Here is a 14041-nt window from a genome sequence, read left to right as displayed (position 1 = left end):
TGCTAGTTTTCCCTTCATTGTTGTGAATGGAAACTCTCATGAACAAAGGTACTGCCCTGGATTGGTCATGTGAAAGTTTTCTAAATTTGTTTGTACTTTATGGTTGGGTGGCCAGAAGCACTCCTGGAGAAAATACTCTCCTAATGACTGACTCCCTTCAGGCTGGGAGGTGGCATTCTGTTGTAAGCTAGATCAAATGCTATTTGGCGGACAGTCTAAATGTCTGTCATCTTTGAAAATGGAGTGTTCTTCAGTGATGCACAACTGAGGGAAAAGGGGGATTTTTATCAATGAGATGGTGCATGTTGAGCTTGGCATGTGGTGTCAGATATTAATCCTTATGATTTTTGATACTGAGGTACTTGCTGTTTCTGCCTCTGTGTAGATGTCACTTCTGCGTAACTACTTCAGTACTTTTTGTGTTAGCATGCTGCTGGTATCTGGCCTTTGGTGCAGTGGCTATATTCACTGGTTAACCAACAAGTCTGTCTGGCTGGAACCTAGCTGTGGCGGTGCACGCTTGCTCTGTACTTGTGCTTTGTGCTGAGCTCTCACTAGAAGCTTCCTCTGAATAAAGGTGACAAGTGACTCTGTTCCTGCAAGTATTAGAACGTGTTCTCTCGCATCAGCCTCGCTGTGGGCTGCCTCTAGTCTTGGCATTCAGGACTGAGATTGATTTCACAAGCTCCAGTAGCTGCTGGCTTTTTATAGCATTGCCCTTTTCCCTCCTACATGCTGGCTGGCTAGTCTGGATTAAAAATAAACCCGGGTGAAACTTTTAACTTGGCCTTTGTTTAATTTTCTTTTTAACTTTCCAATATCAATGGATCACCGGATTTCAGGATGATTTCCCTTTCTGTATCTTCACCCCAAATCTATCTATCCCTACCCAAAAACAAACAAACTAAAAGCACATGGCCAGGTTTTGGAATCAGCAAGTGCCTTTAACATGTGCCATCAAGTTAAGTGAAAGTTTTAAGTGAGGAGAATGTGGAACTTACACTCAAAGTGAGGAGTTGGGGGAATATCAATGTAGACAGGAAAGCTGGATGAACACACTGGGGAGAAAAATATCGAAGGATGTGCTGAGAATGAGATGTGGCTTATTTGGAGCAGAAACACCTCAATAGATGGCCTGAATGGTCTCTTTTGAGTGAAGTAAATTGTAGGTGGTAATTGTACAACTTAGCAACTCACTTAACATTAAATTCTGTAATGAAGGTTCTTTTTTGTTTAGTTTAATCATTTTGTACAGACCCTGCCCCTAACTGCTCATCTTGTTTTGTTTGGGATCTTTTGTAACTGGTGACAACCTGAAGTGCAGAGCTGGAGGTGCAGCCTTTGCATTGACCCCTCAAGGGCAGCTGTTTGGGTGGTAGGGGTTCTTTTCTGCAGCTGTTCGAGTTTTCAACACCAGGGTGACTTAGTCATTTTGGAACAGTCCTCTGGTCATCTGCTTGATATAGAAACATTCCTTCAGTTTACAGTTCTGCTATTTTAACACCATGCTCAGATGTATTCACTACTGTTTGCTCAGATACATGATTTTCTCTGGACTGGGTCAGGAGTTAGAGTACGCAAGATTCCGGTGGGACTCTGTGACAGTGGCAGGACCTGTCAATCCAGAGTAATCCACGAGATTTCAAGAGTTTAGTAATGCCAATTCAGAGGGAAAGTATGGGTTTAATACTGTCTATGTGAGGACACATCTAACATATGTATGTTCCCAAATATCTTGGCTGCTATGCCAGACAAATAGTTCTTTCAGAACAGTGACAAGAAAGATGGTGATTCACATCACCCGAATAGCTGTTTGAGACCTGTTAACATGCTCCTAGTGTCACTTTTTTTGGCTTTGTCCATTTGTCTTTTGGGTCTGTGGGGATTCTGAAATCTAGGTTAAAGTATACTGTGGGGGTTTGAGTGTATTACGTCAGTAGATTACTTTTAGTTTGCAGAACATCTAGTTTTCTAGTTTGGAAAGTTTTGGTGACATTGCTGTCAGCGAAGATCACTTTCCGTGAGGTTTAGGATTCAATGGGTGCGAGAGATGATTAAGTTTGAGTTTATTTGAGGTACTTGGTGAATTATTGAATATCTCTCCACTTTGGTCAAAGTGCTCGGGATGCTGGGGAGGCAAGTTTTGAACCCTGTAATTCAGAATTAGTTCTTAGATGGAATGTAATTGTTTAAAGTATGTTCCTGATGAGATTGTGATCTGACATATTGAACGTGTCTGATCTTTTTTGGTGTCCAGGGCAGTGAAGTCACAGCTGATTTTTAAATTTGTTGGCTTATTATCTAGATTTTAATGTCTGTCTCTCTTTCTCTCTCAGGGATTTGTCAAAGATGTTCATGAGGATTCTGTCACCATTGCCTTTGAGAACAAGTGAGTACTGTTGCTTTGGCTGACTTTTTCCACCTCCAGCCCCCACCCCATCTCTCTTGTGTGTCTCAGCATTCTGTAGCCATCACCACAATCCAGCAGCCTACTTTTCAGTAATGTCCCATGCTGTCAGTCTCTTGTGATCCTACTGCTGAGGCTCCTCATCGCCTGCTAGTAAACTATTCCATGTCCAGTTAGTGATGGAGGGAGTTTGGTCATTATAACCTGCAGCAGGCACTTCATCCTAAAGGGCTGTGAGATGGACTGTTTTGTGTGGATGCTGCAGCCCGGGAGAACAGTTCAATTAACTGGGGTGTCTGCTTCAGTCACCCTTAGTTTAACTGGGTGGGCAGGGCTGTGGATTCCCACAACAGCAGAGACCCAAATTGCAATTTGAAGCAGAGACTGATTATCATTGGTTTTTTTTGTAGTGCAGAGCAATGTATAGTACTCTGACTTTGGCACACTCAAGCCATGTTTACTAAGTGAGCAATGTCTGGGCAGGATGATCTTGATTAAAGTGAGAATTTCCATCAGCTATTTACCTCCTGAGTTACAAATTCTTCAGACTTTATTTTTGTGTGTACTTCTGGGAACCTTGTGTTTGTAGTGTCAGTCTGCATGCTTGGCAGTTGGAATGATCCATTGTTGTTTCAGGTTGCATTGTTGCTTTCTATAGGACTTTTCCTGAAGCTGGAAGCAGGTGGTTAATGTTTCTTTCAAGGAATGTATATCCATTGTCTGTCAAGAAGGCAGTTTCAGTATTTTGACCCAGGGACCGTGAAGGTATAGTAGTATAGTTCTGAGCCAAGCTGGTATGTGATTGCTGCCCTTGTCCTCAAACTGTAGGGGTCACTGGTTTGGTTTAGAAAGTGCTGTTGGAGCAGCCTCAAATTGCTGTGATGTCACTCAATGGGCTGCTTTCCACCTGGATGCTGTTAAGCTTCTTGACTGCAGGAGCTGCACTCATACAAGTAAGTGGGGCATATTCCATCACACTCCTGACTCTGGACCAAGTGCTGGCAAATGGGACCAGATCAGTTTAGTATATGTGATCAGCATGGACGAATGGTCTTTCCCATGCTGTGTAACCCGATGACTGACTAGTAGATCTCCGGGCTTTGGGTAATTGAACTCCACTGCCCAACCACTACGTATAACATTGCATTATTCAGATTTGACATTACAATCTAGTCCGAGCTTCAGGGAAATTCAATTCCAGTGTTGCTTCTGACCAGTTACTTTGGTGTTAGTTCTCATTATCATTAAGGAATTTAATCTAGTAGCGTTTAAGTTAATCAGCCTCATTTACCATTAAATCCTATTTGAAAGGGGAGGTCAGTTTGCTTGCCTCTTGGATCAAAAAATGCTTGTTTTGATCACTGTGTTCGGTTGAAGCAGCCCATTTTCAAATGGGTTAATGGCGGAGCCTGGTCCTACCCTTATCGTGCCACTTGTTCAAGAGAATGCTTTCAGCTGCATGTGAGCAGTGCATGTTGTTCTGTCATGGGATATCACTGTTGCTGGCTGGCCTAACGGTTAATGCTTATCCCTTGTCCCTTGTTAAAGTGAGGGTGAGCTGCCATCGTAAATTGTTGCAGCTGTTAGAGTGTAGGTGGACCCACAGTGTAGTTAGGGATGGGTGTTTAATGCTTTTGAGGAAATTGGTGCTTACTTAGGGCTACCAGTGAGGTGAGTGGGCCTGATTTGCTACTCCAGAGTCTGTCTCCTTGTGCACTCCCCTCTTTCACTGAGACAGTCAGCCTGCCTCGCACAACATAGATGGCAGTCATCCTCAAGTTCACATTTCACTTTTTAACTTCAGACTAGAGTTTGTTTTCCCCACTAGACTCTGCAGACCACAGTTTAAGAACCTCTGCTATAAAAGTTTTTAAATTTTCATTTGTCATGAATTTACTGTGGTAAATCAGCCCCAGGGTGCTGTTTGTTTTCAAACCTAACATGATGTCCTGTCACTTAAAGTATTAAGCAAACAGCTGGATAAAAGCAGGAGTGCCTGAGGAAGTGTTTAGGGAGGGAATGCCTGATCTTATGACTTGAGTAGCTGAAGAAATGCTCTTCCAGTGGTGGGGAGGTGATAATTGAATGTGTACAATATGTCAGATGGAGGTGGACTGATCTGATGCTCACAGCTGCAAGACATTTTTGGGAGGGTTGGGTTCAAAAATGCTTAATGCCCTAAAAACACTCTCAAAACACTGCCCACAAGCATTCATAATTCCCCTATTATTGTGAGCTGGTGTAAGACAAACCAGTTTTGAATTTAAACTCCATTTTAAATCCAATAAGAGTCTGTATCCCCTGGATACAAAAATTGAATCGTGTGTCTACAGTTATTTGATTCACAAATGGCAATAATAATGTTTGTATTTGTAGCTCTATTTCACTACCAAGCTTTATTTCCCTCTGTTACCCTTGGAGCATGGCTGATACAATATAATTACTCATTCGTAATTGGCATTTTATTATTTCAGCAGCAGTTAAAATAAATGAGTTTCGAAGTTTTGTAGCTCAGGTTGAGGTTCTGGATGTGAGTTTGCTCGCTGAGCTGGAAGGTTAATTTTCAGATGTTTCGTCACCATTCTAGGTAACATCATCAGTGAGCCTCTGGTGAAGCGCTGGTGTTATGTCCTGCTTTCTACTTATCTGTTTAGATTTCCTTGGGTTGGTGATCTCATTTCCTGTTCTTTTTCTGAGGATGGTAGATTGATTTGGATTGATTTGGTGTTTGTTGATGGAGTTCCGGTTGGAATGCCATGTTTCTAGGAATTCTCGTGCATGTCTCTGTTTGGCTTGTCCTAGGATGGATGTGTTGTCCCAATCAAAGTGGTGTCCTCCTTCATCTGTATGTAAGGATACTAGTGATAGTGGGTCATGTCATTTTGTGGCTCGTTGATGTTCATGTATCCTGGTGGCTAGCTTTCTGCCAGTTTGTCCAATGTAGTGTTTGTCACAGTTCTTGCATGCTATTTTGTAGATGACGTTCGTTTTGCTTGTCTGTATAGGGTCTTTTAAGTTCATTAGCTGCTGTTTTAGTGTGTTGGTGGGTTTGTGGGCTACCCTGATGCCAAGAGGTCTGAGTAGTCTGGCAGTCATTTTGGAAATGTCTTTGTAGGGGAGAGTGGTTATGGTTTCTGGGCCCGTTTTGTCTGTTTTTGTTTGGGCTTGTCGCTGAGAAATCAGCGGACTGTTCATTGGGTACCCGTTGTCTTTGAATACGCTGTATAGGTGATTTTCCTCTGCTCTTCGTAGTTCCTCTGTGCTGCAGTGTGTGGTGGCTCACTGGAATAATGTTCTAATGCAGCTTCGTTTGTGGGTGTTGGATGGTTGCTCCTGTAGTTCTGTATTTGGTCCATATGCTTCATTGGAGGCTCACTGATGTTACCTGGAATGGTGACAAATCGTCTGGAAACTAACCTTCCAGCTCAGCGAGCAAACTCCTATCCAGTTAAAATAAATGCAGTGACCTGTGAGCTTGCTGTGTTAATTGGGGGCAAGCAGGAAGGTGAAGGAATCCAGTCAGCCAAGATCATCATTAATGTTGGGCTCTGCTTGATGGGCTACACTTCATGGGCTGAATGGCATACCCTTCATAGCTCATGCTGATGCAAACTTTTGAACATTGATGTCAGCTCAGTATACGTGAGCATGTCTAGACAAACAATGCTGGACCCAATCATGTGCAAGACAGAAGTGAGCAAGATAGATGTTGGCTAACAAACTCCTGTCTGACATGTTATCTGTTCATGAAAAGACTGAGATTGTAATTGCTGTTGGGGAATGCATTGATGGAGCAGTAGTCTCTGCTGGCCTAACCTGTGATGTGGAGGGAAAGGTGGGCAATAACATTATATCCGACCCTCATCAGGCTCTGTTCAACCACAAGGCTGCCTTCCTGTTTGTAATTCTGTTAGTGCAGGGAACTGCACAAAGCCTGGACTACTTCAGGCAGGTTTGATCTGATCTACTGGGCCCCAAATGGAATATAATTCAGGCTTGTTTAGGCCTGGAAATATTCAATGTATGACCCATGTTTTTGTTAAACAATATGAAGATGTTTCATTGCTGTTCGTAGTTCCTCTGTGCTGCAGTGTGTGGTGGCTCACTGGAATAATGTTCTAATGCAGCTTCGTTTGTGGGTGTTGGATGGTTGCTCCTGTAGTTCTGTATTTGGTTCGTATGCTTCATTGGAGGCTCACTGATGTTACCTGGAATGGTGACAAATCGTCTGGAAACTAACCTTCCAGCTCTCAAACATCAGACAGAAATTGGATGTCTATGAACTTCTTGCTTTCATTGTATCAGCTCGGCCATTGGCTGGATCCTTGTTTGATTTGGGTGAGTGTAGTAACCATTTGGCTAATGACCAGAACTTTGAGGTAGAGAAGTACTGTATAAACTTTGCGCTGTATCAAAACCAAGCTCATGTCGTTGTCTCTGTAGAATAGACAATGGCTGAGGGGTGACTTTTCAAAACTTAAAAGTTTCCGTTTAGAACAGCCTGAAACTAGGGACTATAAACAAAGTCACGTAATGGATCCAGTGAGGAATTCAAAAGAAACTTTTCTCCGAAGGGAGTGGTGAGAATGTAGAACACCCACCTGCAAGGATCTGCTGAGGGTAATAGTAACAATACATCGACATGGGAAACTAACACATGGGTTAGAAAGAGGAATTGGTGATATGATGGGTTGAGTTACGGAATTATCAAATAGTTATAGCCATTCACCCCACCATGTCTTAGTTGGCCATCTGAAGTAGCAGTTGCCTGGTGCCACTCCTTGAACTTCCTGTAGTCCTGCGAGCTTTTCCTTTTTCACAATGATCCAGTTTGTTTTGCAAGTTTTGACTGAACCTGCTACGTTCCTTGAGCAGCTCATTCCAGACCTTAACCACTTGCTGTGTGGAAATGTTTCTCCATATCTTGCTGCTGCTGCTTACTAGTTAGTTGCCTTAAATCTGTGTTCTAATTCTTGATCCTTCCAATGATGACAGTTCCTTCCTATTGATTCAGTCCAGCCCCCTCAGATTTTGAACACCTCAGTTAAACCTTCACTCTTAGTCATGAAATCAAACAGCAGAGAAACGGACCGCTTAGTCCAGCTGGTCCATGCCAACCATAATCCCAAACTAAACTAGTCCCAGAGATAATAGGAACTTCAGATGCTGGAGAATCCGAGATAACCAGGTGTAGAGCTGGATGAACACAGCAGGCCATGTAGCATCATAGGAGCAGGAAGGTTGACGTTTTGGGCAAATGAAAGGCCTAGGCCCGAAACGTCAGCCTTCTGCTCCAATGATGCTGCTTGGCCTGCTGTGTTCATCCAGCTGTACACCTGGTTATCTCTTAACTAGTCCCACCTGCCTGCTCCTGGCCCATATGCCTCCAAAGCATTTCCATTCATGTACTTCCCTAAATGTCTTTTAAACATTGCAACTGTACCTGCATCTATCACTTTCTCGAAGTTCATTCCACATACAAACCACGTCCTCTTTTTAAAAAGATTACCTATCATGTCTTTTCTAAATCTCTCTCCCTTTACCTAAAACTGTGCCCTCGAGGCTTGAAATCCCCCACTTTAGGGAAAAGACAACTAACATTTACTCTATCTATACCCCTCATGGTTTTATAAATTTCTATGGGGTTACCTCTGAAACTTCTACACTTCAGTCGTAGGGAAAAAAGTCCCAGCCTATGTAGTCTTTCTTTATAACTCAAACCTTCTCCCAGCAACATGCTCATAAATGTTTTCTGAACCCTCTCCAGCTTAGTATCCTTCCGATAACTAAGTGACCACAACTGGACACAGTATTCCAGAAGAGGCCTCACCAATGTCCTGGAATACCTCAACGTGACTTCCCAGCTCCTGCACTCATCCCTGTTGTCCAGTTGCAGCTCTTTCAATTTATTGATGTAACTGGTTCCAGGAGTAGGTACTTCATTCTCATGGACAGGTTTTTGTGGGCATGCTCAATGCCTTCACAAAATGTCTAAAGGTGAGGTGCCCAGAACTGCAGCTGTGGCTTGAACAGTATTTTAAGCATGTATAATGTAACTTCTTTTCAGACGCAGAGGTGGGCAGAAGTTTGATAGGTTTGGACTGGTTGGGCTGAATGTTTGTGATCAGAGGCAATGGGACCTGCAGTTGCTGGAGAACCCGAAATAACGGTGTGGAGCTGGATGAACACAGCAGGCCAAGCAGCATCTTAGGAGCACAAAAGCTGGCGTTTCGGGCCTAGACCCCTCATCAGATGAAGGGTCTAGGCCCGAAACGTCAGCTTTTGTGCTCCTAAGATGCTGCTTGGCCTGCTGTGTTCATCCAGCTCCACACTTTGTTATCTCGGGCTGAATGTTTGTGGCTGTGTTGTGCATTGTATAAATCCAGTTTTGAAGCTGAGCAGCATTGAAAGTATGATTGCACCTGTTAAGGCACTTTTTTTAGTTTTTGTTTAGAAACCACTACTTGATGTGAGTGGAGGTTACTGTTGGGGCAGTCTATTTAGTTGGAGAGTGGGGAAAATGGCTGTATGCTGTTGTCTTTTAACGTAGATGCAGCTTGATGAGCAACATTTTGAGGTTGTCCTTGGCTTGCTGTGCAGCCTGCTTTCCTGAAAGTATTTTATTGTGATGCATACAGACAGAAATAATGGTGCTAAGATGCAAGCCATTTCATAATTTGATTTAGTTCTTTTTAGCAGCTGAGAGCTAGCTGGTAAGATTTGCTTGTGTCCTGTCTGGTTAGATGGCTAGCTAAAGTTGTCCTGAAATCCTTATCCCTGGAGCTTAGGGTATTGTCTGTGATCAGTTTATCCTGTTTTCTTGCTACATACTGCCTGCTCTGGGTCCTGGAGGATGCTCTGTTCTGGCTGTGAAACATCACTGTTTGTTTCTACCATGTTCCCTACCACATCTGATCTTTCCTTTCAATCTTAACTTTTCAAGGTTAGAAATTGTTCTGCAGCCAGTTAAGTGCTCGCGTGTGTGGTATCCCCAAAACAGTCCAAACTCTTGAATGGACAAGTCTGACTAAGGTTTGAACAAGCCTTCAGTGAAAGACCTTTGGGATGAAGTAGGTGAATGGGCAGTGAAGACTGGATCATGCAAATTTTGAGGGAAAGATAGACATTACTGACACTTAAAGAGAAGCATGTAGTGTCCGATGTTCCTGAATTGCTGTGTACAAATCAGTATTTGTTCTCCCCAGGCAGTTGGAGTGTGGTCACCTTTGTATAGAAATAATCCTTTGAAATCAACACCTCATGAGACACAGTTGGACCTACCTAAATGTGAATGTTAACTGCTCCATGTGGTGTGTTCTCTTTAGTAAACACTCCAGTGTAAAGGGCTGATCACTCAGTGCTCGCATTCTTAACATGCTTGTCCTGATACTTGTTCTGGACTCTTAAAACAGAGTTTTTTTTAGCTGCAGTCTGATATTTGGTCAGACTGCAGCAACTGCTCTGAGCTTTTGTCAACTTAATTGTGGATTTTTAAAAAAATCTTGCCTGAGGGACAAAAACTGTTTCCCATTGATAGGAAAGTGTTAACCAGTGGGCCACTGATTTTGAAACGATTTGGCAATTGAACCAGAAGAAATGTAATTTGAGATATTTGATATTTACTTGTTTTGTTAATTGTCTTAATGAAGAAAACTGAATCAAAGGGGAAGTGATACTAGGAGTGACGACCAGAAACTGAAGTGTTGAATGAGGGGAAGAGGAGAAAATTGCAGAGCGATTGGGACTAATTGAAGAGTTCACAAACAGCCAACACATTTGGATGGATCAAAAGGTTCTTGTGCTATATGATAGGTCACCTGCTAGTAATAAAACCAGCAGTGTTAATTTCAAATCTGAAATACGCTTGAGCACAAGTGTTAAGCAACGTTGGCCAAAGGCAGGGATATGGAGCAAGGCCACAGATCGGCTGTGATCTCATTAAATGGCAAACCAGCTTGTGCTGTTGAATGGTTTACTTCTATTCCATGTTACTAACCAATATAGCATAGTTGACCTGATCAGTGTAAAGGTGTGATGGCCATGAGCAGTCTGTATTGCAGACACGAAAACACTGAATTTCCCGTCTGATTTGAGGGCGTGTGCTCTAACTCTCTTGTTTGACAAGATATTTTTCCCCATTGCTGTTCACTCCCATTCCAGTGATCAGTTTTTGAACTGTCCTGTTTCGTTCCTTGCACCTCTCCCCACCCACTCAAAAAATGAAATTAAACTTTCTGCTGTGGTATTTTGTCCAGCGGGTGTGGTTTAGCTTTGTTCAAGTGACTGTTAAACACCTTTGGTATTTTGAAGGTGATTTCTGCAGCCAGATTGGATGACGCATTTTACCCAGAAAGCTCTGATTTTGTGAAAGGCCACTGAATCTCCCAGAGGAAATAAGATCATCTTGGACTTCACTCCAGTGGAGTTAGAGAGTCCAGGGAAGTGTCTTCTCTTGCTGCTATTGCCTTGATCCTGTAAGCTGAATTGAGTAATAGTATCTGGGAAACACCCTGAAAAAACATTTTACCTGCGAAGAAAGGGAATGGGGCTGAGGCCCAAGCTGTTGAAGTGGTGAGCTTCGTCAAACTCCTGAATGGTTAGGGAAAGGTAGGTGGAGGTGGATTTCAGTCTGAGACTTAAACAGTACAGCCAGCAAGAATGTGGTGAAGGAGAGGACGTTATTGAAGAGCTTAATCATGCCCTGTCCGTGTGTTTGATAGCTTGGAAAGGACAAACTGAACCACAGATTCATTACGAAGAAGGTGACACATCCTGCTGGATTTCTGTAAACTGCTATACCACCATCCCTTCCTCCCCTCTGTCACTTCTGATTTTGATGGAGATGATGTCACTGGGGGCTCTCATCACTACAACTGGGGTCAGGAAATCTGCACCTCTTACTCATCTGGTTGAATAGTTTGTAATCTTCAGAAGAGTGTATCTTGTTGGGTGTCTACCTGGAAAGCCTGCACAGCTTTTGATTATGGAATCCCTTTTGCGGCATCTTAATGAGATTGAATGTTGTGGGATTAATGGCCGCCTTCAGTGCTGAATTGAAAACTGGTAGCCAGAAAGTGATAAATGAATGGTTTCCATCTCCTTGTTGGCTGGTCACAAATTGTATTCTTGCTATACCATTTATCATTTACATCAGGCCTAGAGCAAGTTTTTGTGGGAATGATCTACAAGACAATGAATAACCAATTGTTGAGGGTAGAAGTTAGTTTGACAATTGCAGGTAGCTCTCGATGGTAAATGCTGTTTAACCGTGAAGTGTAACGTTACGTATGGAGGCAGGTAGAGTGCTAAACTATGCAGGGAAGCAGTGTATTGAGGTTGTGGTAAAGCCTCTGGTTCAAATTCAGCTTTGACAGCCTCATGAGAAATATTATGGATTTAGTGCAGAGCAGATTGACACAATTTAAGCCTGTTGAAAACACTGTTGAAGACTCCAATAGATTCAAGAACAATCTATACTGCAGAGAAGTGGTGGATGTTAGGTGATTTATCTGAGGTTTGTTATAGTCACAGTCACAGTTATACAGCTCAGAAACAGACCCTTCAGCCCAACCTTCCCATACTGACCAGATATCCTAAACTGATCTAGTCCCATTTGCCAGCATTTTGCACGTATCTGTCTCACCCCTTCCTATTTATGTGTATCCAGATGGCTTTTAAATGTTAGTGTACCTGCCTCCGCATCACATCTGGCAGCTCGTTTCATACACGCACCACCCTCAACATGGCAAAAGTAGTCCTTGAGTTTCCCCCCCCCCATACCTTTAAAACCCATGCCCCGCTACTTTTGGACTCCCATACCCTGGGGAAAGACCTTGGCTATTCACCCTATCCATGCCCCTCATGATTTTATAAACCTTTAAGATCATCTGTCAGCTCCTGACAATCCAGGCAATGCTCTTGTAATTTTTTTCTGAACCCTTAAGTTTAACAACTTTCCTATAGTGGGGAGACCAGAATTGATGGTGTCCAAAAATGGCCTAACCAATGTCCTGTACAGCTGCAACATAATATCTCAACTCCCATACTGCATCCACTGACCAAGTGAAAGCAAGCACGCCACATGCCACCTTCATCACCCTATATACCTGTGACTCCACTTTCAAGGAATTATACCTGCACCCCTTGGTCTCGGTTTGACAGCACTCCCCAGGGCCCTACCATTAGGTGTAAAAGTCCTCCCCTAATTTGCCTTTCCAAAATACACCACCTCATTTATCTCAAACTCCATCTACCATTCTGTTGTAAAAGAGATTTTGTTGCTGTAGAGTTGGATACATGTTAGGCAGGTCCAGAAAATACTGAATTAGGCTGTCCTTGTGCAGTGAATGTTAGTTCATTGGGTATCATTGAGGCAGTGGCTTCTGGTCAGTGTAGCAAGCTTCACCTAGGCAATGTAGATGTTAGAATATAAATCAGGGGTGGTGAGAGCTTGACTTCATTCTAGATTCCTGAGAGAATTAGAAATTCCTCGGATCATCCCCACCCTTAAATTGGCTGCACTTAAATCCCTTCTACTTCTCAGTAGATCAATACTCTTGGTGGGGGGTGTCTTTTGCACACTAGCAATTTCAGCTTTGGACAAGTCAGATGGACCTTTACCTTAGGATGTTGGGGATCAATTTTAATGGCCCAAATGTTGACCTATTTTGTATCCACTAACTCAGTACATACAAAAACACCAGAGATAACAAAGTGTGGAGTTGGATGAACACAGCAGGCCAAGCAGCATCTTAGGACCACAAAGCTGACGTTTCAGGCCTAGACCCTTCATCAGAAACATACAAAAATATCATACAAAAACATCAGGTCTCTTTCCTGGTGCTGGCTATAGTTATGGTCTATCTTATCAGTTATGTTGTCATAGGAGCTGAAAACTCAGGTCTTTAACATACAGACCATTTAATAACATTTCCCTGGAGAAATTCCCATTCCTTTAGCCTGTATATGACTGTGGGCCCACATCTACAGTTGACTCTTCATGAAATGTTTTAGAAAGTTGTTTAATTGAAAATGATACTCCTGGTTCAAGGCCCCACAGTGGTTGATGCAGTCCTTGACAGGAGCAGTAAGAGATGGGCACTCTTGCATTCTCTATCTGTATGGGAGGGGAGCTGGAGGAGTTCTCTGCTTCTGGACGATGTTCTAAATTCCTGAACTAGCTGCAGTGACCTTGTCACTTGTTCTCTATACACAGTTGGCAACCTGAGCAACAGCTTCCATTCAGCGACGTGCGCTTACCACCACCTGCAGATTTCAACAAAGAGATCAGCGAAGGGGATGAAGTTGAGGTAAGACCGGTGCAGATATTTTAATTACTAATGTTCAGGGGTTATATTGTCTTTGGATTTACTAACAATCCCACCAGGACCAATGCAAGTAAAATGACTTGCTCATGGTGCCTGCAATGCTCTTTTTGAACTTGTAATGGAACTTTAATTTTTTGTGCGATATAACATCAAGTTAGAGACGTCTGGACTCTTGTCTCCCACCTTGATTTCATGAGCCTCGATACTCTCGCTGATCAAAAGTGTCAAATAAACACTTGACATGTTTCTAAAGAGAAGTTCTAATGTGGAGCCATATTGGATTCCATGTTAATTCTCCCTCTCCCTC

General features: G+C 42.9%; 1 protein-coding gene across 4 annotated transcripts in view; it reads left to right on the top strand.

Annotated features, from left to right (window-relative positions):
• The window catches only part of LOC125448742 (RNA-binding protein FXR1-like), a 64621-nt gene that overhangs the window by 24112 nt on the left and 26468 nt on the right, over window positions 1-14041 (top strand). For all 4 annotated transcript variants that reach the window (XM_059642548.1, XM_059642547.1, XM_059642546.1 and 1 more), the window contains exons 2-3: window positions 2337-2389; window positions 13623-13716. In XM_059642548.1, coding sequence (XP_059498531.1) covers window positions 2337-2389; window positions 13623-13716 — 147 coding nt within the window. The remainder of the gene's footprint in view (window positions 1-2336; window positions 2390-13622; window positions 13717-14041) is intronic.

Source organism: Stegostoma tigrinum, chromosome 45 (assembly GCF_030684315.1).
Source record: "Stegostoma tigrinum isolate sSteTig4 chromosome 45, sSteTig4.hap1, whole genome shotgun sequence".
NCBI lineage: Eukaryota > Metazoa > Chordata > Chondrichthyes > Orectolobiformes > Stegostomatidae > Stegostoma > Stegostoma tigrinum.
The sequence above is the reverse complement of the archived record's forward strand: the minus strand, read 5'-3'. Positions and strand labels throughout refer to the sequence as shown.